The sequence below is a fragment of the Chenopodium quinoa genome, unplaced genomic scaffold, assembly GCF_001683475.1.
Source record: "Chenopodium quinoa cultivar QQ74 unplaced genomic scaffold, ASM168347v1, whole genome shotgun sequence".
NCBI classification, from domain to species: domain Eukaryota; kingdom Viridiplantae; phylum Streptophyta; class Magnoliopsida; order Caryophyllales; family Amaranthaceae; genus Chenopodium; species Chenopodium quinoa.
In genome coordinates, this window is record NW_018743742.1 from 211,042 (window position 1) to 237,756 (window position 26,715).

The 26,715-nt window shown below is 33.8% G+C and overlaps 2 protein-coding genes across 5 annotated transcripts; one reads left to right on the forward strand and one right to left on the reverse strand.

Moving 5' to 3' along the window:
• The first annotated feature begins 631 nt into the window (after positions 1-631).
• Positions 632-18,611, forward strand: LOC110684706 (SAC3 family protein A-like). 4 transcript variants are annotated; one of them, XM_021861142.1, is made up of 14 exons: positions 632-1,180; positions 1,297-1,377; positions 5,076-5,915; positions 8,779-9,204; positions 9,377-9,478; positions 9,931-10,028; positions 12,774-12,948; positions 13,937-14,431; positions 14,532-14,672; positions 14,890-14,949; positions 15,402-15,532; positions 16,338-16,471; positions 16,558-16,790; positions 18,000-18,611. In XM_021861142.1, exons 2-14 carry the CDS (start codon positions 1,312-1,314, stop codon positions 18,099-18,101), a joined length of 3,003 nt encoding a protein of 1,000 aa, XP_021716834.1. In that variant the 5' UTR covers positions 632-1,180; positions 1,297-1,311; the 3' UTR covers positions 18,102-18,611. The 4 variants fall into 4 exon arrangements, with proteins under 4 accessions (XP_021716834.1, XP_021716836.1, XP_021716835.1 ...); XM_021861144.1 differs by having other exon boundaries at positions 13,949-14,431; XM_021861143.1 differs by having other exon boundaries at positions 632-945.
• Positions 18,612-18,747: 136 nt separating this feature from the next.
• On the reverse strand, positions 18,748-19,838 carry LOC110684707. The gene has a single exon (XM_021861147.1). The coding sequence runs from the start codon at positions 19,557-19,559 to the stop codon at positions 18,969-18,971; it is 591 nt and encodes a 196-aa protein (XP_021716839.1). The 5' UTR covers positions 19,560-19,838; the 3' UTR covers positions 18,748-18,968.
• Between the last annotated feature and the right edge of the window lie 6,877 nt (positions 19,839-26,715).

The window sequence follows — 26,715 nt, forward strand, 5'->3', positions numbered from 1 at the left end:
ACAATAAAGACCAAAAATTAAGAATGAAAGGTGGAGAGAGACAGATTCCCCATTAGAAAACAAATTGAATATGGCTCTTCTACCAAAGACAATATAATACTATTTTTAATTGAAGTACTAAAACGGGATGACAGTAAGCAAAACGGAGGTGCTACTTAGGAATTTTCAAAATACATGTCAAAGGACAACCATACCCCTCGTTATGTATTATGAGGTACATAACTAACCTCCCTTAGGAAGGCCTGGTCATTTTACCACTCCTCCCAATTCCCATCTCATAATACCAACCCTCCTTGGTATTATTTTGATGGGAATAGAGGGCATATATTCCAATCCCCTTCCCACATTTTAATCCCCGTCGGCCTTCCCACCTACTCCCTCCATTTTTAAATACTTGCTCCATTTTTCTATGCGTGGAGTTTTAGAAGAAATTGGAGAAAGTAATTAAATATGGAGGTAGTGGAGTAGTTGAGAAAATAAAAAATTGTAAAAAGCAAAAGTAGTGGAAGAATAGGAGAAGAGAGAGTATTATGTTGGGTCCACTAAGTATGAGAAATGAATTAAATATTGTAAAAACTTTCCAAAAAAGGAAATGAAAGAAGTATTTAAAAACGGCCGAAAAAGAAAAGTGGAGCAAGTATTTAAAAACGGAGGGAGTAACAAACAAGGGATTTTATTACAGGTGGGATTAAAAGTCGCATTCCCAACCCCAATTCCCACATACCAAACGCCCCCTAAGTACTCACCAATTCCGTATGAAGCTAGGACGTGGAGGTGATTATTATTACATTACCCTTCCTTATTACTCCCTTCCCCCTTTCCTCTCAAGCCCTAAAACACCTTAGTAACCCCTCACCTTCAACACTCCGGCGATCCCCTCCGACGAGTCGGCCGACCAACTCCCTTCTCCCTTGCATCTTTACATCCTTAACTCCCTTCAATTTTGTACTTCCGCTTTCTAATTTCTCTAATTCATTTTTATTTTCATATCATATTTTGCAGCTAATTATCGTTTTCAAAATCACCCTTTTTTTTAATTTTTCTATCTGTGATTTTTTTCAAAAATATTTTGATTTTTTTTTTCTGTAATCGTTGTTGTATTTCAATTGTTTCAATTCAAATTCTTGCCCCTTCTTTCGTCAATTCGATAAACCCACCTTTTCCTAAGCATTAATTGAAGGTTAGGTGATTATTTTGGGAATTAGGGTTCTTATTAGTAAAATAGTATTCAATTTCATCTCATTGAGTTTATTTGTGCTGAATTTCTGTTGTTTATGGAAATTAATAATGGATCAGAATGATAAAGAAGTAATGACGAGTGAAGGAGGCAGTGCTCAAGCCGTAGCAGCAGCTACTGCTGATCCTAATTTACTTGAGGTAATTATTAAATTGTATCATTTTTAATTTTCTGTGTTAATTTGATTTCCTGGCAACTTCAATCATTTTATCCTGTATTGGAGTTTCTGTGAATCAGTTAGAGCTGCTTGTGTAAGCTGCAACTACAATCTTATGTGGACTGTGTCATCGTTTAATTAACGATTTAAGCCCGGTTTATGTAATGAAGAAACTATATGGGGATATATGATGATCTTTATGTTTTCGAGTTTTGGTTTTGGCATTAAGTTGCTAGAATAGAGTTAATGGCTTAATGCCCAAAACCAAAACTCGAAAACATAAATGTTTTAGTTTAGGAGTTAATGTATATTGTTAGAGGTCTGATATCTTTAGTCATATTGATTTGGATAATTGTATTTTGCAATTCTATTGATTTTAGCTTTTAGCATTTGATAGTGCATTCCAATTGTGTCAGAGTTTGAGTGTTTGATTGGATTGTTTAATATGATCCTTGTACTTGAATGGCTGAGTTGTAGTAATCATTGCCTGTGATAATATGTGTTTTTTTTCCCTTGTTGTTTATCTACGACCTATTAGGTTGAGGCTAGCGTTTTTCTGCACTTCTTTGATCTGGATATCCAGTCGTTGCATATGGCAATGAATATTGTTATGTGATTTTTGAGAGCTTGTCATGGTTGAATAATACACCCTCTTACCTGAATTAAGTTATCACTCTGTCCCAACCTCTTATAGTCAAGGATCTCACCTCTTGTAGTAAAGGATATGGCATGAAACATTCATTTGTGTTACTTTTATCCCCTCCTTATCACTTAGTTTTGAATAGTTACACAAGGATATCTATCATATAGGAAAGGTGTTTCTAGAATCCTAACATAATACTAAAGTGTGCCTCATGCATTATCAATAACATTAGAGATCTAAATATGAATACAACACCACCAACAATCACATAGTCCGAAAAGAGATCTATACAAGAATAACTCATAAATATTTGTGAGAAAATTATAAATATAATAGTGTGATATGAAAAGATGATTTGGGCCTTGAATTTTTCTGATAGTTTTCAATAAGATAACGATCACATAAATAAAGGTTCAACCCATTAGATGACCGTAATTGTTATTATTTTTTTTTCTTGTTATTAAACTTAATTAATGTAACTTGTAATATATTTCCCCGTATTTTATCTTTTTTTACTTGTAAGGTTTTAGTTTTTCACATTTGCCAATTCATAACTTTAATCATATATATCTTTAATTATGCAACAACAACAACAAAGCCTTAGTCCCAAAATGATTTGGGTTGCCTAACATGAATCGTCATAAGGAACCGTGCGATTTAAAGAAAGGGACATAACAAGATAATCAGTTGAAATTAAAGTTTCTATCTTTAATTATGCATTTGTGAAAAATTATGAAAAATAAATTTTAACAAAGTTGATGTTGCATCGAATCTAACAAGATTCAATGTCTATTCTGTGTAAGTATATATCACATAATGTAAAAAAGGTTAGCATGTGAATAGCGTACAGTATTGAAATGTTGCAAGTGAAAAATTGAGGAAATTTTACGTACTCCATAATTATATTTTCTTATTCATTTAGAAGTATGCAAGTATTTTGACTTCAATAATAATGCAAAAATGGGACCATTAGTGGGTCTCCTTAGTAAACAAAACCCAAGTATAGCATAGAAAACAGATACGAAATAAATCTTTTTTTTTTTTTTTTTTTTTTTTTTACAAAACAAATATGTAAACTTCACCATGTACAAAATATTTGATCCCTTTCACCAAACTTAACTTAAAAGTTAAAGTAATCCTATATTACCCACAAAATAGCTTGACTACCTTTAGTACGTTGCAACAACCGCACACACGCCTACACAAAAAAAAAAAAAAAAAAAAGTAAGATTAATTGCAAGATGAACATCTCATTAATTAGCGAAGCATTAACATAGTATGTATTAGTTTTCCATGATTTAAGCTTTTATTATATACATCTCCATTCTTCTTAGTCTGTTAAGAAAAACAATTGATTTGTCTTTATTTTATTTTTTATTTTCTAATATTTACCATTCTTGACACTAAAACATCATACATATACATGGAATTATACTCCCTCCGTCCCATAATATAGTTCCTATTTTCCTATTTTGAATAGCCAAATTGTTGTTCCTGTTTCTATTTTTGAATAATATGTAAAGACCATTATACTCTCACTTTTTTTTTTACTCTATTCATTATGCTTCCTACATTACCCTTGAACTTTGCACATGCCTTGTACTTTTTTCCACTTTTTCTCTCTAACTTTTGTCTTTAATTGTGCTTTTCACTTTTATTAATATACTTCTTCCACTTTCTCCACCTATTTCTTAAATATTGTGATAAATACAAACAGAAACTATATTATGGGATGGAGGGAGTATCTTAATAAAGCATAAATTTAAGCATAGTAATACTTAACCAAAAAATGCACCAATTACTAAATTAGTACATTCAGTATACATTTTTTATTTTTCTATTTCTTGGGTAATTATACCTTAGTTTAACCTTATACAAATCAGAAATTCATAATACCTTAGTTGACTATTTGTAATGTACAATGTCTTCTTCAATATATTAATTGAAACAAAAAATTTGATGATATGTTTCCCATCTTGGTTTTGGACTTTTGGGTGTCGTGTCTAACACAGTGTCAAGTCCTCTAGATTTTACAAAATTTCATATAAGGCTACTATATATTTGGGTATCGTGTCGTGTTGAAGTGTCACAGGATTTGATACAAAATTTCATATAAGGCTACTATATATTTGGGTATTGTGGTGTTGAAGTGTCACAGGATTTGACACTCGACACCAAACGTAGAACAGGGTGTTAAACTATCATAGCTTTGACGAGTATTGTAGGAAACGAATAATCAAGCAAAAAATGGGTATATATATATATATAGTTTTGGCCAAAATTGGAAGAAAATCAAAGCATAATTGTTTGATTGAATTGCTCATCAAATCAATACGAAAATAAATTATTGATCTTGGGTTTTTATTAATGCAATTAAATGTTGAATTATACCTCCTCCTTTCCCCTAATATCCCTAATATTGCTTCAAGGGTGGTTGAAGATGAGGAGAGGTATAAAGAGAATTGTTGCAATATTTGTGAAGCATCCTAAATTGGTAATTGTTGTAATAATAGGAGAAGTCAAAGAATGAGAAAATAAATTCGCACTCAAAGAAAAACATGTGAAATTTGCGAAGATGAGTAGACTTGGAATTTGATAAAAAATTAGTCTACTATTTATCTTGTTTAATACATGCCTTTGGACTTTTTATTTTGGTAGTAGTGATAATACTGTTATAGAAAATCATTTACCTTTCAATTTTCCATGCAAAACTTTCAATTTCATCCGAATAAGTGTCTTCATGGTTAGATTTTCTTCCATGAAATTAAGGTTGATAAACATGGGTGGTTTCATGAAATTTGTTCTATTTATTTATTTATTTATTTATTGGGATATGCATGTAATCTCTTGTTTCTCTTCCACTAGGAAGTAGGTTAGCAGTTAAATGTTTGAAAAGTGATTTAGGTGGGAGTGTGTGAGGGAAAGGATAAAGTGACTCCTAAATTAATATATAGATATTAGATATGTGCCTATGGATAGAGGAGTATTATTAACAAATATCTTTAAAATCATTTATTCTGTTTTGTTTTATCCTGAAGTATCGAGCTGAAGGGAGCCAGGGGTACACATATCAATATTACCCGTCAGCAGCTGCACCTACGCCTATTACTTGGCCTGTGCATGGGGGTGACCATTCAAATTTAGGGAACAGAACTGTTCAGAATGTGAGCTACCAGTATCAGCAGCAGCCTACTACTGTCCAGGATGCTACAAACATGCCTTCTATTGCCTCTACGTCAACAGCATCAGGGACTGATAACGCTTCACACATGTACCCTAGTTATGCTACATACCCTAATTCCAGTAATCCCTATGGTTATCCAAGTTCTGAATACACCAATTACTATAGTGGTTACCAGCAGCAGCCAACTCAACCATACACTCAAGCAACTGGAACATATCAAAACTCAGGTTCTTATCAGCCTATTTCCTCATTTCAGAATACCGGGTCTTATGCTGGGTCTACAAGTTATCCAAGCACTTATTACAATCCTGCTGATTATCAGACAACGGGAGCTTACAACGGAAGCAGCTACAGCAGCCAGACTAACTTGTGGAGTCAAGGGAACTACACAAATTACCCTCAGCAGTATGGGAATTATAGCCATGACACAAGCAATGCTTATAGTTCTAGTAGTGCTGCTGCAACTACGAATTATCAGCAGCACTATCAGCAATGGGCAGATTATTACAGTAGTCACACTGAAGTTACCTGTGCTCCTGGGACAGAAAATACTACTGTTGCGACCACAGCGGTTTTGTCGTGTCCAGTTCCTGGAGTTTCTAGTGGTTATGCAGCTCCTGTGAATCAGCCACAGGCAGCTTATGCCCCGGCTTGGAAGCCCGAGATTGCCCCCTCTGCATTGCCTTCACATCAGGTTTGAGTTTAATTTTGATATTTAGAAAATATAGATGAAGTGCTTGGTTAATGGTATTTATTTCGTTGTCTTTGGTTAGCCTTGGTCATTAGTTAAATGATTTTTCTTAATAACTAACTATTTTATGTGATCGTGCTCTTGATTCTTTATGTTGTACTTTTGACTGTAGACTTTCCATTTATGAGTGTTTGTGTGTGCACGCGCTTGCACATGTATGTAGAGACTTGTTATAGATCAATTGGGAGAGAATCAGATCAGGACTGTAGCAATCAAGAATTTTTTATGTACCTGTGATCTATTTCATGTATGATTTCTATGGGTTCATTTTTATAATTGAAGATGATTATTTGGGCCTGAAGGTGAGGTCTTAGGAAGCTGGACATTCTGTGGAAAGGGAGTAGAGAATTAATTCACACTTCTCTTTATGCACTCTAACAATGTCCCAGTTCTTCTGTAAACCATAACCATACTTGCTCCTAATCACTTTATGCCTCTGGTGTTTAGGTTACAATGTGAACTTATTTCATTTTTCACATATGTGATGATTTTGGAAATCAAGTTACCCAAACCCAGACCCCTTCCTCATGTCTACATAATCCAACTCTATAGGTGATATAATTAGAATTAACTGCCTAACAATATAAACATCATTGTCAAACTTCTTGGTAATCCCTACCAGAATTTTGAAGACGAACAGATGATGTAAAGTGGTATTGAACTAGAACTCTAGAAGGATTGTTAGAGTGATACAAAGCCAAGAGTCTGCCTTCTTATACCCATCTAACCTCTTATAAACTCTCTTAACCCTGGAATTTGAAGGACTTGCTCCTTGAACTCTGTTGCTTAGGCAGGATTTAAGAGGATCCTGAATTGCTAAGCTTGCCAAGGAGGAAAGCCTGGAAGGATTTCAGGCTCCTGATCTATACTAGAAACTGTAGACTTGTGTAAGCTGTATGCATGGAGGCTCAAAAATCTGATGCGGGTATATCATTAGAAAGGTATGAAGGTAGAATATTTAGTGAAGCCTTATTATATAGGGCAAAGATGGTGTGAATATAGGAGAGTGTATTGGATAGCAGCAAGTAGAATTGATGCAAGTCCTAGTCTGACTGTTTGAGCTTTGGTATAACATGTCATTAGGTTTTTTGACAGTGTCTGTTAGAAAATTAAAAATGTTAATTGAATAATGTGCTAGAATTATTTTATTTTATTTTATTTTTTTATTTTTTTTATTTTTATTTTTTTTGTAAAAATTTACAATTCTCGAACTTCCGGTGTTTCTTTAACTGAATAATTTAGTTTGTGAGATCAATTTAATCGTTGTTCAGAAACTGTATAATAGGCAGCCTAGATGATTAGAATTTATCTTCATGAAAGGTTAATTGGTGTTAGTAAATATTTATAATTGTATGTCTACATCTACTTATCCTTGTATTAGTAATCTATTTATATATATCAATATGAGAAGAGAGGAGAGAATTAAGGGCTATAAGAATGTAAGATTCTTAAGTACATGAGAATAAGGCTATGCAATACATAAGAAAGATAAGGGTACCACTGTATGTCAAGCCTCCTCCACTCTCCAATGTTTCTCTGTCTTTTGTTCCCGTTGTTATGATTCTTGTGAACCATGATATAATACGTCTAAGGCATGAAGTTAATTGAGGTCAACTGCATAATTCTTTCAAGGCATAGGCAGTACTGGGTGCTAAAGGCAGGGCTTCATTTCACCTTCTTCTTTCTCTCCTTTGCTGTTTCAAAGCCTCTCTCATCCTTCATGAACCAAATCCATTATCTTACATTAGACCACACATAGTGATGTTTTGTGAGCCAGGGCTCTTGCTATAATAATTTGGTTTGTGTAATTGGTATCAAAATTTGTACTTCTAAATTTTACGTGTTATGATAGGTTCCCTCCAAAATAAAGGCATTTGGTTGATTTTTGCTTTGTGATGGCCTCAGTCTTCCACTGTCATCGTTGCTAAATCCTAGCCCCAGAACTTTAAAGGCTGTAAGTGGGTCTTATGAGCTCCTAATAATTGCTCCTATCTGTTTGTTACTCTTCGCTGTCTCTCATTTGTCATAACAAAGTGCAAAAGCCTTGTGCTTTCCATCTTGAATTGTTTTTATTTATGAGTGGTTACCATTTAGTATAACAAAATTTATGTTTTCCATAATATCCTATTGCAAGTGTTTGCCTTTTAACACAACAAAGTACTATGTGAAAGGTGGCATATTAATGATAATAATATCCTATTGAACCTCATGCTCTTTGGCCATGAAGTATGTTTTTTTTACTTGCACTTTTTGTTGTGATCTGAACATATCTCAAACCATGTGCATGTTTGCCAAGCTGTGAGGGCTGCTGCTTTTTTTCCTCTGTTACTTTTATATTATGGTTGTTTGACGGGTACTAAACTTACCTTTTTGCTGCATTTGACATGCTTATGATTTATGAATCAGTGCTTGCATTCTATATATTGCAGCCTTCTATGCTTTGTGGTTACATGTAATTCTCCTTCCATATCTCATTTGCCACAGATGCGGGAGAGGAAACGTTGGGATTGCGATGTGTGTATAGGCAAGTAAATATAAATAAGAAAGTGGATTTTTCTTATTGTTTTTTAATTGAGGCGAGAGTAGGGTGGAGAGAGAAGAAGATAGAAAAAGTAATAAAAATGAAGAATATTATTATCAATCTTTTAGGAGAAATGGGAGGTTTATTTTAGGATGGAGGGAGCAATTGCCCAATTGTTATTCTGAGTACAGTTTCTGAATGTCATATGACGTTTTATGTAGTCACTGTTTTGTTTCCCTGTTACATTGTATTTAATATATTTTTCTTCTTTTGTTGTCTTACCAGACAAGCAGTCCAGTAGGTGCTTATAATGAATACTGGAAACATGCTACTCAAGCTTACCAAAACCAGAGCGCTTCTAGTTCGCAGTCCAATTTTCAGAAGCCTTTAGATGTAAACCATTCTAGTGCTCAGGATCAGCAGCATACTCTTGCACCACAATCACAGCTACCCAATTCAATGTACACCGAGGTGCAACAAACTCACCCACAACCCTTGCAACCCCTTACTCCAGCAGATACGCTCAGGGTAAGCAACCTTCAGATTCCATCAAATCCTAGAATTGCCTCAAATTTGGCTTTGTCTATGCCAAAAAGTTATAAAGATGCGGCCACATCAAGTGTATCAGCAAAGCCTGCCTATGTTAGTGTCTCATTGCCTAAACCTGCCAACAAGGCTCTGTCTGGTAGTGCTTCTGACTCAACTCTCAAGGTGAGGCTTTTTATACCTTTTTTACCTTCATGTTAATTATGACCCAATAAAAAGTATCCTTCCAAGCTGAGCGACTTCTGTTTCTGTTGATAATTTACATTTATCTATGTTGATCGATGATCAGTTCCCAAACTTTTTCTTTATATTTCATATTTATAGTACTGTTTTGCAGCCTGGAATGTTCCCAGCATCGCTTCGAGGTTATGTAGAGAGGGCCTTGGCTCGTTGTAAGGATGAAAAACAAAGAGCTGCTTGTCAAGAAGCCATGAAGGAGGTGAGCCATAAAATATAGGAATGTTTACTTGATGGGCTCTTTTGTATTTGTGTACTTGGCTATGTGTTTGTGTGTACACATGCGCACCCAGGACTTAGTTGTGGATAGGATGGTGGGGCATTTATGGTGTCTGAATTTTTTTTAATTTTTTTTTAATGTTTTACAAATTGTAAATTATAGAAATAATGTTTAGAAAAGGTCTTGTGGAGAACAAGTACTTTTGCTTATGCTTATAAACATATCCTTTTGCTTACAGACTTGCACGTTGTTTCTGTTGGATTTTCCATATGGGCTGAGACTTATTTCCAATTTGGTTGACTGCTTTGTATTCATTAGATGATTATATTTCTGTATTACTGGAAGATCCATACTGTCTCTTAATATATCCTGTTCAGCTCCTGTATATTTCAATAGGTGATACCTTATTTTGTTTTTGATGTATAATTCTCCAGATTATCACTAAAGCAACTGCTGACGGAACACTTTACTCGCGAGACTGGGATATTGAACCCCTTTTCCCGCTACCTGAAACAAGCACCGTGAATAATGAGTGTGTTTCTCTTCGTTCTTTTAGATTTGTTGTTTGTTATTTTAAGATCTTCAGGCTGAGGATATTATTAACCGAAATACTTCTTGTGCCTTGTGGTTTGTTTTGTCCTTGATTTTGTAATTGTAAGTTATTGCAGTTTGTTCAGAACTTCAGGCTGACTGTCTGCATTGTTTTGTTAAGTCATTATTTTTGTATTTTACTGTAATTTGTTCCAGTGCTTCTTCCTAAAATCTCTTGTCTTGAATTTGGGGTAATAAAAGTTCTGTCTCTACTTCTGTCGATCTCTAGCTCTTTTAAGTTTTTTTGATACGATGCTTCGGTTGGAAAGCCATCTCTTAGCTCATCTTTTTAACAGAACTTGGTATTCCCTTATTTTTGTCTCCTCTCTTTCTGGAAGACTGTCAAGCGAAAATGGGTTTTATACTTTATTGGCAATTGCTTTGTTGGATATTCTTGTTTGCCAGTTGGAAGAGTTTAGGGGTCGTTTGGTTGGAGTATTTGGAATGGATTGGAATGGAGTTAAAGTCCATTCCAACCATTTTCTTGTTTGGTTAGGCAAATTTAGGTATGTAATCTCATACCAAGGGGTTCTAATTCCACCCTATCCCCTTAGAATCTCATACCCACCTTACCCCCAAAGACTCACTATCCATTCCTTTAAGGAATTGTAAAAACCATTCCAAATAATAAACCAAACAAGTTTAGACAAGTATGGGGTTTAGAATCCATACCTCCCTAGTATGAGATCCCATACCAATCATTCCAAGTTAGTGAACCAATCGACCCCTTAGTCTGTTGTGTTTGGTCTTTTGGAAGACCTGTATGTGCTGTTTTTTGTTTAAAAAGTAGTTTTTTAATTTTTTTTTAAACAAAAATTGGGTTATGTACTTTATTGGCAATTCCTTTTGGACCTTTCTATAAAAATTAATAAATAAATGTATTGGAACCAAGTGGATTGTGAAAAAAATGGATGTCGTGCACTGCATTTCCTCATAAAGGATGTTTGGTGATTTCATTCATTTTTCTTTTCTTAAATGCTTTACCTATACTCTGCGTTAAACTTGGGAATGTCCATCATAATTTTCTATTCTACAACCCAGGGTAAGATTTCTTGCCTATATGATGATGTGGGAGAGCTTAAATCAAAATTAGACTCTTATAGCTTACCCTTTTTTTTTTTTTTGGGTTGTAATTTATTGTCAAGAAGTAATACTGTTTTAATTCACAGAAATGGACCTGAATCAGCCGGAAAAGAGTTCATCACAAACTTTCCATGTACTTTCATTTTCATGTGCTTTACTCTGTAATATCCACGAACCAACGAAATTGGTGGATGAGTTTAAGAATAAGATAGATAAAGTAAAAAAGATGGAGTATAAAGGTGGGTATGCGGTTTTTGTTTCAATTGTGGGTACTGTTGGAGTGTCACGGTTTGGATATGATACGTTTATCACAGATTGTGTCACTGTTGTTGCGATGCAAATTTGATTCTAATGTCTTTTTAAGATTTTATAGTAGTTGTAGGTTATTAGAATAATTAATGTATTACAGTGAAGGATTAGATCCATTAGTGGGGAGTCATGGGGAATCTTAAGATTCACTATATATTTGCCTAGGAAGTAACTTTTGTGTTGAACCAGAGATATAACATACAATGCAGGGTGATTTGGGGCTGGACATTTAATTCAGACAAGATAATGGGTTTTTGATACACCCCTTGTTGATATGGACAATTTTAGTTAGGTCAATTGATGATCCTTCACAATAAGGCCCAATCAAAACAATGCAGCCTTGTTTTTAACACCAGGAGAGAGTAGAAAGGTGATGTTTGGGGTAAGATGGGGAAATTGGGTTTGCTAAAAATAGAATAAGTAAAAATTTGTTCAACATAAATGTATTCCCCTTACATAGGAAGTGGGTAGATCATATGAAAACCAAGGTAATACATAAATTTGGCATTTAGGAAATGTAAAAGCCTTCTGTCTCTAAGACATTCCATGTTTGGGGTTTATGGGTGAAAAAAGAAAACTATTTTAACTGTCAACCTAACAGTGATTAATACTCAATTTGTCTTTATTGGTGGTGAGAATTGGTGGTAAAGTTGGTATTGGTAATGATGTTAAAAACATCTAGTAGAGATTGGATTATTTGATTAAGCTTTTCTTTTTATTTTTTTCTTGATTCAGAAAATTAACTACTAAGTCTCCCCTTTGAATGAATTAGTTAGAAGTTGGGGGGCCCTAATTTTTGCGGTTCTTTACAGGTGGGTGCAGGGATTTCTCGTTTTAGTATCTGTTTTGCATTTCTTGGTCTATGTGCTCCTCTTCAGACAAACAGTCAAAGTGCATTTTGTTATTACTATGTGTATAATTTTAAAAAAGATTGCAGTGTAGCATATTTTGCATTTATATTTTGAAGCTGGCCCAAATTGCTTGGGGCCTTTCTTATTTTGTCAAGTGACTATCCCATTGAAGCTGAGAATACCTATTTTGATTACATGCTCATGCTGAAGATTACTTTTATCAGTTTCTTGTTGCAGTCATTGTTTGACATATCCTGATTTCTTTGATGAGCTTACTGGAAGTTAGCCAATTATCTTTTCTGTTCTACTTCCTTGCTGTCAATGTCTTTGATGAGCTTACTTGGAAGTTAGCCAATTATCTTTTCTGCATGAATTGTTTTTAAATGTATCTGTTTTTTTTTTTTTTTTTTTTTTTTTTTTTCACTTGCTTTGTTTACCTGCAGACAGAGTGTAGCACCAGCAGTATCATTGTCCATATTTAAAAGAAGCCCTAGCAGACGAACTAAAAGTCGGTGGGAGCCTCTACCAGAAGATAAACCGATTGAGAAACCAACATCGACGCATCAGGAATCTGCTAGGCAGGGTGTATGGGCTCATTTCAACGGAAGGGATCATAAGGTATATGGCCTGCCTTGTTTATGCCCACTTAAGTGTAGTAGATTTGCCTAATTAATTATTTCTCTTCATCATTTTTTTGAGCTGGTGTGGATCAAGAGGGTTTTCTGTTTTTGGCAAATGTACAGGAAGAGCAAGCCTTTGTATTTGCAAATTGAAAAGTTTATATAGAAGCCTAGTTTTAAAAAGTGTTCCTTGGGTGGGTGCGGTCAAGCGCGAGAATTGGCATCTAAGCTTTGCCAAGTCCAAAGCCCTATAACAGGCGCATGCCTATGCTCTTTTTTTTTTTTGCCTGTTTATTGTGCCTTTGTGCCTAATGTTGTAAGGTGTCGTTAGCTGATGTGTAGGATTTTTTTACCACTTGACTTTGCAAAGGTCAGATTAGCTATCGATCACATGACCCTTTTACCTTAACAAATAACATTATGTAATGATAAGTTCTGTAATAATAAGTTCAGTTTAGTAAAAATAATTTTAAGTTTAGTTTAGTAAAAATAATTTTTAAGCAGTAAAAATTGGTGACCTCAAAGAACAAATAAAAAAGACAATTAGAAAAATAATTTAAGTTCAACAAAATCAAGTGAAAAGAACAGGGCCTTATTTAGTAGAAATTGATTATTTATTTATTTATTTAAATTTTTTAATTTTTAATTTTTTTTTTTTTTTTATATAAATAACGTGTACCTCACCTACAAAAGGCGCGCACCATGTGCCTAGGCCCCAGGTACTTTTGTGCCTTGGTCACTTGGTGCGCCTCGCACTCTTTAAAACAAAGGGAAGAAGTACAGGTTAGATCTCACATACAGGATATACCTTGTCGTCATCTCTGTAATATACATTTTCAATCTACTTAAACCAAAGAGTTTGCATCTCACTAAAGTGGACGGACTTGATTAGTACTTCAGGAGACTCATATGTTTTAAAATGCTGCCACTTACAATATTTTGAAATCTATCTCCTTTCTTCCTTGTTTAATAACCAGTTTTATCAGTTATCCTTGCAGTCTGTTGCCGGAAAATCCGAGAGAAAAGATGCAACTTTCAGTAGATTTTCTACTGTGGAGCAGACAACTGCTAGAAGTGCCCACAGGCCTTCTAAAAGACAACGCTTTGTTAACGACTCTAGTGCCACTGAAAATGGTGATGCCTCAAGTGATAGTGATAAGGAACAAAGTTTGACAGCATACTACTCTGGAGCAATTACACTTGCCAACTCACCAGAAGAAAGGAAGAGGCGTGAGAATCGTTCCAAGCGCTTTGAGAAAGGTAATGGACAAAGATCTGAGAATCGTTTTAGACCAAAGAAGGCTAGTGTTGGAAATCTGTATGCCAGAAGGGCCAGTGCGCTGGTGCTTAGCAAAACTTTAGAAGATGGAGTTTCTAGGGCTGTTGAAGATATAGACTGGGATGCCCTTACTGTTAAGGGTACATGCCAGGAAATTGAGAAACGCTATTTGCGACTTACTTCTGCACCTGATCCATCGACTGTAATACCTTCTTTCCACACAATAACTTTCTGTCTTTGTCTACTGTATGTAAGTGGCAAATTCAGGTTGATAACATTATTGAGCAATGTGGTTTCTTCAGGTTAGACCTGAGGAAGTGTTAGAGAAGGCTTTGCACATGGTTCAAAACTCACAGAAAAACTACCTATACAAATGTGATCAATTAAAATCGATTCGTCAAGATTTGACTGTGCAGAGGATACGGAATGAACTGACAGTCAAGGTATATCAATATTATATTCTATGCACTTTTAAATTAAGCATTATAATTTGTTCAAAATAACATTTTTGTTGCCTCTTAAAGTTAGTTGTCTCTTTAAGTTAGTTTGTTATCAAAATAATTTGATTTTACATGAATTAAAGGCGTTTTTATGTTTTTTTTTTTTAAAGTTCTGCATCATACCATTTTCATGACTTTTCTAATTCTCTGATGCTTCCAGGTCTATGAAACTCATGCTCGACTTGCTCTCGAATTCGGGGACTTGCCAGAGTTTAATCAGGTTGGTCTTTGTGCAATGGTGAAAACATCAGCTATGTCTTGTTCAGTTTAAATTGATATAGCTTATTGTGTTTTCCTCAAAAAAAATAAAAAAATAGAAGAGATCAGTGTTTGTTCCTATTGTATAGGTCTAAATCTGCTATAGGGTATGACTTATGAGACTCACAGTTGGTCTTAGAAAAAGATAGGCATGATAATTGCAGTCTGTAATCTAAATCTAACGTTATGTGTTTTTGTGTGGACTTATGTTCTTTATCTAATAATTTAGTCCCTGTTTTCAAAAATAATCATTTGTCTATGGATTTATCATGTTCTTTATCTAATAACTGTGTAACGGTCGCATGTTAGTAGGTTGGAGTTATCCAGTTCAAATTGTATAAATATTTTTTAATTATTATTATTAATTTTTTTATGATAAAAAAAGATGAACTGGGTTGTTGCTTTTGCTTGCAGTCTCAGTCGCAGTTGAAATCGTTGTACGCTGAAGGAATTGCAGGTTGCCACATGGAATTTTCTGCTTACAATTTGCTTTCAATCAGTTTACTTTCCAATAATAGAAGAGATCTGCTATCATTGATGTCAAGGTTAGTGATAGATTGTGAAATAACTTTTCCCTGTATCAAGTTTCTTATATATAGACTAAAACTGCTATGGAGTACAAGACTCACTCTTGATCTAAGAAGCAGATAATCAGAGTCTGTAGTCTTGAATATTCCTGTACTTGTATAAATGCTCTATTTTCCTTTTGTGCTGCAGAATAAGTTCTCCAATATTGTTTTAGGAAATTTACAACAATATTTTACTATTCTCCTCCCCACTAGTGGCCCCCTCATCATATTTTAATATTTTTCATATTCTCCTTATACCCACTTGCTTTTTCAGATTTTTTTTTATTCTTCAACCTACCCCACTTCAATAAAATAATGTTTTTCTACTATTCCTCCTAAAACTTCGTGTCTGGAGAAGTGGAGCATTTATTTATTTAAATACGGAGGGAGTATAATTTAGTGCGTGTGTGATTTTACTCAAGCCCTGTTTTATTATTATCTGGTCCCTAACTCTGATTTAGGTGGTAGCAAAGTTAAAAAAAAAAAAAAATTACCTGTAGCAAATGTGAAGCGAGGTGTTTTCCCAGGAAGCAAATGTCAAAATTTCCTACAAAGATAGTATCTTTTGGTAGAAGTTTGTCTATTTAGAGAAATCTGGTTGATAATGTATAAATGTTTCAGCTGTTTGACTTGTGTTTAACTTGGTTGTATGAATTTATAATTGGTTTTTTCGATCTACTGTATCTAGTCTTTTAAGCTGTACTAGTTTTAGGCCCATTTATTCTCCTAAAATGTGAAAATATGTTTATGCTGAAGTATGTTTGTTTAATTTGAGTGGCAGATTATCTGATGAAACTAAAAGGCATGAAGCTGTGAAGCATGCACTTTCAGTTAGGTCGGCTGTTACATCAGGAAATTATGTCCTGTTCTTCAGACTGTATAAGTCAGCACCTAATTTGAACACTTGTCTCATGGGTATGTTGTATGTGTCATCTTCTCTTTCAAGTACAGTTCAATTTAATCTCTCTCATCATTTGACATGTATGATTGTTATTCAACAGATCTCTGTGTAGAAAAAATGCGCTTTGAGGCTGTGAAATGCATGTCTCGTACGTATAGACCTACAATTCCTGTTTCTTATGTTACTCAAGTTTTGGGATTCAGCAGTGTATCTGAAGGTGAAGGGGCTGATGAGGGAGACGTGGATGGCTTGGAGGAATGCATGGAATGGTTGAAGGCGCATGGTGCGTGCCTTATTGCAGATAATAATGGTGAAATGATGATTGATGCAAAGGTATGGCTCGATTCTTTTTACAGTTTACTATCTTTTATTCAAATTCGTGCTTGTAACGAGCTTTTCAAGCCATGTTTGGTTCATATTGACTTGTTAAGGTCTACAGCTGAGGCTGTGCTTTGTTCATCTTAGCTTGTAAAGGTCTGGAGCTGAGCCGTGCTCAAATAGATGGCCAGATGAGTTGGCTCATTATATTTCTTTGCAGGACCCTCTATATTGGTTATTGTTAAGTGGTGGCTCTGGCACTGTGTTTAGCTGTTACAATTTTGACCTCTTGTGGACTGTGAATTGCAATATGTTTATTTTGGCAATGCAGTCTTGTATTTTGTGTGCTGGTTTTGGTTGTGTCAAACTTCCCTTTCCACTTTTCGCTTTTCATTTACATCAATTGTTTGTGTTAATATCTTTAAAATTTTCTTTTTAGTTTTGCATCATTGTAAGTTGATTACAAGCTGTTCAACATTCATCCATGACTTTGGTTTTTTATTACGTCATCGTGTCATGAATATATATACTTTTTAAATTTATTTTCATTTTTAATTTTATTTTAAGCCCACTAATGTTGAATGAACTGTATTGTTTTCCTTTGCTATAGTTTTTTCAAACCTTTATGTTTTCAACTTGAATGATTTAACTAATCTTTTAAAACTTTCTTGAATTTTATTCTTGATTCTCTTTTAAAACTGCCTTAATTTTTCTTAAATGCTCTTTCATTTACTCACTTTACTCGCCTTTTTAAAACTCTTTTAAATGATGGTTACTACCTCCGTTTCATATTATTTGCAACGATTTGACATAATTTAACCAATCTTTTAAAACTTTGTTGAATTTTATTCTTGATTCTCATTTAAAACTGCCTTAATTTCTCTTAAATGCTCTTTTGTTTACTCACTTCACTCACCTTTTTTTTTTTTTTTTAAACTCTTTTAAATGATGGTTTTACTATGTACTAACCTCCGCTTTATATTATTTGCAACGATTAAGCATAAAGTAGAGAGAAAAAATGTCTAATCGTTGCAAATTATATGAAACGGATGTAGTATTTATATCGTACGATTCCTTATGATTCATGTTAGCTGACCCTAAATCATTTTGGGACAAGGCTTTCTTGTTGCTGTTGTTATAGTCAAAGTCCAAGTTTGTGATGCAACATAATTTTACCTCAAAAATTGGTCCTCTCTTTTACTTAATGGCCGGTGTTGTGAACAGGTCTCCTCATCTAGTCTCTGCATACCTGAACCTGATGATGCTGTGGCTCATGGAGATGCCAATCTTGCTGTGAACGATTTCTTCACTCGAGCATCCACTTAACTGTTCTTTCTAAAAAAAGGTTTGAGAGCACTGGGAAGTCATAGTATTGATATTCATCTGACCATCAACAGTATAATTGATGACAAAATAATCATCATCAAAAGGGCAGGACTAGGGTTTTAGAAAGTCTGGCCCTCTGATGCTGATCTTAAAGGATTTTATGTTGGTGGAGGGATGGAGTATGCACATGCATATAACATTGGAATTGCTAGAGACGAAATCTGGCACAGGCACAAGCATGCTAGTGGCTTGTAGATGCACCAAAGCCTCATAGCAAACCGATTTGTCAAAGATTAGTCTGTAAACTTGTTAGTGAATGTAGTTGTAACATCAATTCATTCTTGTTCGAGTAAAAAGTACATATAGGCAAGAAAAGCAACGCGAATAAGGTGGTCATCCATGTATCTGATGTAATTTTTGCCAAATTTTTGTTCTAAGTAGACTATTTTCAAAAAATTTGTTTTGCCCATCAAAAAAGTTGGCAAGCTATAGAGTTCTTTGTTTTTCACAGCTTCTGTCGTATACAAACCCTTTTTTTTTTTATTACTGTTTTTCCTCCCTTACCTAGCCATTGATTCCAAAACACATCTGGATTAACTAAACAGTATTTATATCTTGAGACTTAACAGTCATTCAAGTATTCGACTGATTAGGGTAACCTTATTTACCTGATCTTTACATTGAGTCATTACAGAAGCCATTCACTGATCTTCAGAGTATATGACAGTGGCGAATCCAGTAACTTTACAGAATTACAGCAACAGAAAATGATTTATACGCAGCATAACTTTAATTATACTCTATAGCTCAAACATTTTACAACATGTCACAGAATTAGAAACAAAAATAGCAGCAGCTATCTGTAAATCATTTCTTTGCATCAGTCTGAGGCCAAACACTAACCTTCTCTTTCTCAAACTTCAAATACACAGCACTAACAGCAGCCATAAAATATATCTGAATAAAAACTATTGAAGGTGTATGATAGCTTATCACACTCTTCCCCGTCGCCAATTCCACCAACAACAAAGCCACCAGTCCTACACCAGCGAGTCGCCCGTTAACCCGCTCCGTATAAGGACTAAACCCAAAATCCACCTTCAGACCACCTGAGACCGGTTCAGTCAATGGAACCGGAGGCAAAAAAACCGGTTCTTTCCCGGTTCCAACAGAATCAGATTGCTTTCCTTTCTTAATCTTTCGTATTTCGGCTTTTTTCCCGGTTCCAGACCGGTACTTGAGCCGCATTCGGGAAAGCCGGGAATCAAAGTCGTCATCAGAAGAAGGGGATTGTGGGTCGGATTTCGGTTCAGGGTCCGGTTCAGAAGAGGCTTTTGGAGTAAAGGTGAGATGGGTAGAGTTGGACCGGGTTGATGGGTGGAAGAAGAGGTTTGTGCGAGGAGAATTAGTGAGGAATTGATGAGATGATGCGAATGAAGAAGCTGCTGTTGCTGCCATTGTTGATGGTTATGCTAGTTTTGGAGATTGATTATATTGATGATGGTGTTGTTTTTAGTTTAGTAGTTTTTTTGAGGTTTGTATTTTTAGTTTGGTCCAAAATTTTTGTGGTGGATAAGGTGTTTTGTTGGTGGTGTTTCATCCTTGTCTTTCATGGCTTGATTTCTCTAAAAATTGCTTAAAGTAATCAAAATTCCATGATCACTTTATTTTTTTTAATGAAAATTCCCTTTACCGTTGACGTCAGGTCGTCAGCAAAATCAATCGATTTATTTTATTTTATTTTACGGTTATTTCACCAAATGCCACTGACAAATTTAAAAATTCATCAAATGCCATCGCACTTTTCAGAATTCACCAAATGCCACTCAGTTTTTTAAAAATTCACCGAGTGCCATTAATGACCAACGGCCGTTAACTCCGTTAGTCATTAGGGGTTATCATGACACATGTCATGATATTATTGGTCCATTTATCTTTATTAATAAAAATTAAAAAAAAAGCTGAAAATATAAAAAAAAAAATCAGAAAATTAAAAAAAAACCCCAAAATTATTTCAAAAACCCCGACCAGCCAAAACCCCCATCAGCCACAACCACCCTCCCCGCCGCCGTTCCCGCCGTCCCAGCTACTGGATTCTGTTGTCCCACAGCACCGACGCCGCCCAAGAAGCTCTCCCGCAACGCCGACCACCTAGAAGCTCCCTCGCAGCGCCGACGCCGTTCCTCCCCCTCCCCCTCCCCCCTCCCACGAAACTCCCTCCCCAGCGCCACGAAACCCAGTCCTCAACCCTCAAAATCCTTTCTCTGTCCCGATCCCAGCCCCCTTCCCTTCCCCAATCCCTTTTCCGGCTACTTCCCCTTCCCCACACTCCGATTTCGACCCTTATCCCCTTCTAACTTGGCGATTTTGGCCCTCCTCCTCTTCACAACCTTGATTTCGTTAATGGTTGTGGTGGGTAAACGGGTAGGGGAGGGTTGGAAAGTAGCTCCGAGTTGGAGAACGGCGCGGAAAATCTGGCTGCTCTGGGCCTCGTCTGGCTGGTGGTAGGGGTGGCGAGGTGGTTGAGGTCACGGTGGGGCTAGGGTCTGGGGTTAATTTTAGGTTTTACAGGTTCGGGGAAGTTTGTGTGGGTGGTTTTTGGGGTCGACGGTGGGTCAGGTGGGGCGCAAAAGGGCCGGCCGGTCGATTTTTGGTGGTTAAGGTGGTGGCCGGCCGTTTTCCGGCGATATAAGGGGAGGGGCTAGGGTTAGGCGGTGGTAGGGGTGGCTGGGAAAATTTGGGGTTTTTTTTTTTTTTTTTTTTTTTTTTTTTTTTTTTTTTAATTTTCTGTTTTTTTTTAATAATTATTTTCTAATTATTTTCAGCTTTTTTTTTTAATTTTTATTAATAAAGATAAATGGACCAATAATATCATGACATGTGTCATGATTAACCCCTAATGACTAACGGAGTTAACGACCGTTGGTCATTAATGACACTCGGTGAATTTTTAAAAAACTGAGTGGCGTTTGGTGAATTCTGAAAAGTGCGATGGCATTTGATGAATTTTTAAATTTGTCAGTGGCATTTGGTGAAATAGCCGTTTATTTTAATATAAATAACTTAATAACGTAAAACCTAATTGAATTAGCGGTCTATGTTTCCACCAAACATGAGTATGGGCACCGATGTAGTGTTTTGTGGTTATTTACTATAACTAGCGGCTTTACTATAGATAAAACCATTAATATGGTAATCTGGCTAATTCAATTAGCGGTTTCGCACTGAGCCGGTATATAAAAAAAAATAAAAAAAAAATCAATAATCTAAGGTGGACGGTATGTAGGAATTTTTTATGAAAAGTATAATAATTGTGAAATTTTAGTTTGTTTAAGAAATTTTTAGGAAATTACTCTCTTTCATGAATTATTTTATGACGAAAACTAAAATAAAATAAAAATAAACTTCAAGCACATACATTGGGACTAATATGAAGGATTAATATCCATATTATTGCTAATTAATTAAGCAACTTAAGCAATTCAATAAGTTTAAATTTTTTTTTTTTTACCATACATGTAATAAATGGTTTAGGCTATAAAGTTGTTGAGAAGATAACGAACGTCTGAGGTGAAATGTTCAATCTGCAAAAAATGTTGATTGGTGTCTTGGACTTAGTTGTGTTGGGGATGTTCATCCCAAGTCTCACACGGGAGGAGTAAGGAGGTGAAGAGTGCATACTCATTTAGTATGAAGCTTTTTTGGAAAGGTGTCAAAAAAATACTACATTAGTAATGAGGTCTTTTAGGAAGATGTCCAAAAACAAATCCGTGTAGATTTGGTCCAAATCGGACAATTTGTGGAGTGGAGTATTTGCGGACCCGTCAAGGTGGGTGCCCTGAGCCCAATAAGTTGATGAACTCTCAGAGATTGTCAAGTTAGAACTTAGAATTACGCTTTTGAGAGGCGGAGTGGATCTCCTTTTGGAGATCTCGAAGAGAAATGATTTTGGTGTGAATTATGTTATGCCACTAATCTATATCTATATCTATATCTATATCTATACTTAGTATTTAAAAACACAAACCATCATCCCCATCAAGCCACATGTTAATTTTATTTTTCACCAATGCCACATGTCACCTCATTTAACCTTTCTTTTTTTTTTAATTCCATTTTCTCATTTTTTTTTAAATAAAAAAAACTTCAATTAAATACATGTATGAAAAAAAAAAATGTTGTTTGCATGGTTCACTTTCCCCAACTTATACTACAATTACATTCAATTTTCACCCCTTCTTCTCCTTTATAAACTATTTATTTTCCAATAAAAATAAATTATAAAATCAAATTTGTATTGTATATCTATAAACAATATGTGCTTTGCACGGGCCAGAAGGCTAGTTACATAAATTTCTATTAGTATTAAGTCCACAATTTTATATAGTAATTGTCAAGGGTTTCATTATGGTGAATAAAAAATGAATTACACTCTTAATTTAAGGTAGAGCAACATATGAGCATCCAAAATCCTCAACTAGATTACACCTCTTACAATAACGTTCTTATGTTATTAACTTACAACTGAGAGGTTTAAAGTTCAATTTTTAAATTTTATGCTTGCATACCACACGATCATTTAATGACTTAATGCATCACATAGCACATGTAGAGTAATACTTTATTCAAGAATGCAGATGTAGAGTAATACTTTATTCAACAAAGAGGTTTAAAGTTTGATCATTTAATGACTTAATCATTTGCTAGAGTCTACATACCACACAATTTTGATTTTCATTTATTCAAGAATACAGATTCAAAAGTCTGGTTGAATTATAATTTAGGATTGGATAAAAATTGGAAACTGATTTTTGTAACAGGTTTATGGCATATTTGGTTACAAAGAAATGAGATGGTGTTTGAGAATAAACAAGTAAACTCTCTTTATTCACAAAATTTTCAGTGGACCATCAATTCAATTATACTATTTCCCAGGTGGATGATAGGAAGAATAAAGGCAAAGGCAAGGTAGGAAGTTCTTCATCCATGAACTGGGAAGCACCAAAGGCAGGCTATATCAAAATCAACATTGATGGGGCATGGATGAACCCTGCTATCTCATCTGGGGGAGGTGTTCTGAGAGGGAATTCCTGTTTCTCACGGTGAGAAACGAAATTTGTTTCTCATGAGGGCATTTTCGTGAATAAATCAACAACTTTTTCATTATTGTGGGCTCCACAATTGAATAAAGTTGTTGGTTTATTTACGAAAATGCCATGTGAGAAACAAATTTGTTTCTCACCATGAGAAATTGGGGCATTGCATCCTCGTTCTGAGACGTGCAGATGGCACTTGGTACGTGGGCTTCTCTTGTAAGTATTCGGCAATATCTCCTCTAGCTGCGGAGCTGTATGCCTTAAATGATGGTTTATCAATTGCAAGTGATCTGAAGATTAAAAAGGTTGAGATTGAAACTGACACAGACTCTTTGAGAACAATGTTGCTTACTACTGGTCCTCATCCTCATCATGAGTTGCTGCAGCGGTTTGTGACGTGGCTGCGGTCCTTAACCGTTTTGAAGTGGCTGTAATTACTCATGTGCCTAGGGAGAAAAATATATTGGCTCACAAGTTGGCAGCTTATGGAAAGGATATGGCTGTAGGATACAAAACACACTACCTGATTCCAGAGTGTGTGAGAGCCATCTATGAATCTGAGCTGGCTCTGGGGTACTGCAAGTTGGGGGGGGGGGGGGGGGGATGATCTACAAGGTTTAATGTATAGCGGCTTGGTAGTTTTAGCCTATTTCTTAGGCCTTATTTTGGTTAGCATCCATTTTCAATGTACAAATTATGTGATGCTATTTGTAATTACAACTATGGCTTTAGCCACTTAATATAATTATTTCCTGTTTGTGTTAAAAAAAAGAGTAATACTTTATAAACAACACATCATCATTATCAATTTATCATGCATAGTTTCATCTTTAATCTTTATCTTATTTCTACACTAAGATATGAAGATGCAACCAAAACCAATGTATAAATTGGTTTAATCAATTATTCAATATATTTTCTTTCTTAAAAAAATGTTCAATTTTTAATTTTAATGTAGAAAATCATGTAAAGATATCATGACTATATATGAAACATTTGATTAATTATATAATGTGTGTGTATATATATATATATATATATATATATATATATATATATATATATATATATATATATATATATATATATATATATTATTTATAAGTGTATCTATAAATCTCATAAAAAAATCTAGTAATTATGTGAAAATGCAACTTACCTACAAGAAAAGGAAAGACTCATTTATTTGCTTAAAAATCATTATTCTTGACGTAAGTTGGGAATGTAAGCATGTGGCAAGTTTAAAATTTTGTCATTGTGTATAGTTTTTGAATAATATAATAAGTTCTAAGCATTGGTGACATCTTACCTCACCTCTATAAAGTTTGATTTTAGTAATTTTTGCCTAAGAAACTTGTTGCATAGGTAAGTTTCATTTTTAGATTTTTGTTTTTAGTGTGTTTTGCGTGCGGATGACTACATGATTTGACCACTTGTAAAAGAGCAAAAGTACCCTCTATAACTTTGATCAAGTTTATTTTATAATACTGATCGAGTAACCCCTATAATACTGATGATATAAACCCTATAAAACTGGCCAAATAACCCACATAACACTAAGTAACCTTCATGGTGGCTCGTCACATCGTGTGGCCAACCACATATAAGAATTAATGGCAAACAATGCCAAATGAATGTGATCATTTTAAATTACCATATAAATATTCGGAGTAAGAAATAAATAAATAATAAGAAATTGTTTATTGAGGTATTTTTTAAAAAACAATAAAGAGTGTGTGGTAAGTTATAAAAGGACAAAAAGTAAATACACCCAACTTTTAGGGCAATTATTTATCATCATAAAGCAGGTTTTACCATATAATCGGTTATCATGTAATAACGAACCATATATACTCATTTTCTCAAAATGAACAATTTTTTTTTTTTTTTTTTTATTTTTTATGCAATGAACAAGTATTATTCTAGCTAATTTGATATAGATAATTTTTTGTTTAATTATTTTTACAAAATGAATAATCAAATATTAACTAGATATTTCCTGAGTCATGCTCTGTTTTTTAAAAATTGGTATTCAAAATTCAAATGTAAAAAAAAGGAACTCAAAAGTTAATTATATATAACAATAAGTTATCAAATAATAGAGTTTCTAGGCAAATTAATAATTTTACAAAATAATCTAATATATATAAATAAAGTATGCATTTTTTGGGATCATTCAGCGCGCCACATAAGCAAAGGATTTATTTCGAACAATTAAAAATTAGATTTGTCTTTTATTTTAGAATCAAAAAATTCACTCACCACATAAGCATAAGTGACGAATGAGATTTAAGGATTTTTTCATGTAGGTAAAAACAATAAATAGTGATTTATTATGATTTGGATTATTTTAAAAACTAAAAATTATCTTTTTTTTTAAGAACTAGAGATTATCTTTAAATTTTAAATTTTAAATATCAAAATTTAAAAAAAAAAAAAAAATAAACGTATGATTATATGGGAAAGATTTTTATCACGTGATTATTAAAATTAAAACATAATAATACAGGGAAAAAAACATATATGATAATTTATAATTCGTACAAAACATATAAAAATTATCATGAATAATTTTGTAAAATATTATTATTTTATCTTTCAAAATAAAATTTTAAAAAAAAAATCATGAATGAAAATTTGAATTGGAATAGTGTAGATTAAAAAAAAGATAAAGATATAATTATTATTATAATTTAAAATAAAATCACAATTAAAAAAAAAATGTAATCCTTATAAATGATCTATAATGCCATATAAGTGAAGGTATTATTACGACCAATTAAAATTAGTTTTGTATTTTATTTTAGAATTAAAAAATTCATTCGCCATCTAAGCAAAAAAGACGAATGAAATTTAAGAATTTTTCTACGTAAGAAAATCAAAGAATAGTGATTTATTATGATTTAATTTATTTTAAAAAAAAAATTATCTTTTTTTTTAAAGAACTTCAGATTATCTTTAGATGTTAAAATTAAATATCAAAATTTACCAAAAAAAAATAAATAAAATTGCATATAAAAATTACCAAAAAAAAAGTATGATTATATGGGAAAGATTTTTATCGTGTAATTATCAAAAATAAAACATAATAATTTAGAAAAAAAAAAACCATATACGATAATTTATACAAAAAAAAAAATTGATTATATGGGAAATAGGTATAGTTTAATTGAATATTGTTATGTTATCTTAAAAAAATTAAAAAAAAAACCATGAATACAAATTTAAATTGAAAAAAATAGAGATAATAATTATTATTCTGATTTAAAAGAAATCACAATTTTTTTTAAAAAATATAGTCCTTATGTATATATGATATATATGATCTATGATAATTGTTATAACTAGAAACTAAAGTACGTAAACATAGTATGATTTAAAAAAGTCATTCACGAGAGGCCTAAGTTACCTCATATAAATAGTATTTGGACAATTATACCCTCTTAAATATTTATTTACTTATTTTCCCTCATCAATATTAATTGCCTCTTTTATTTTTTTCAGTGCTTAAGAATAAT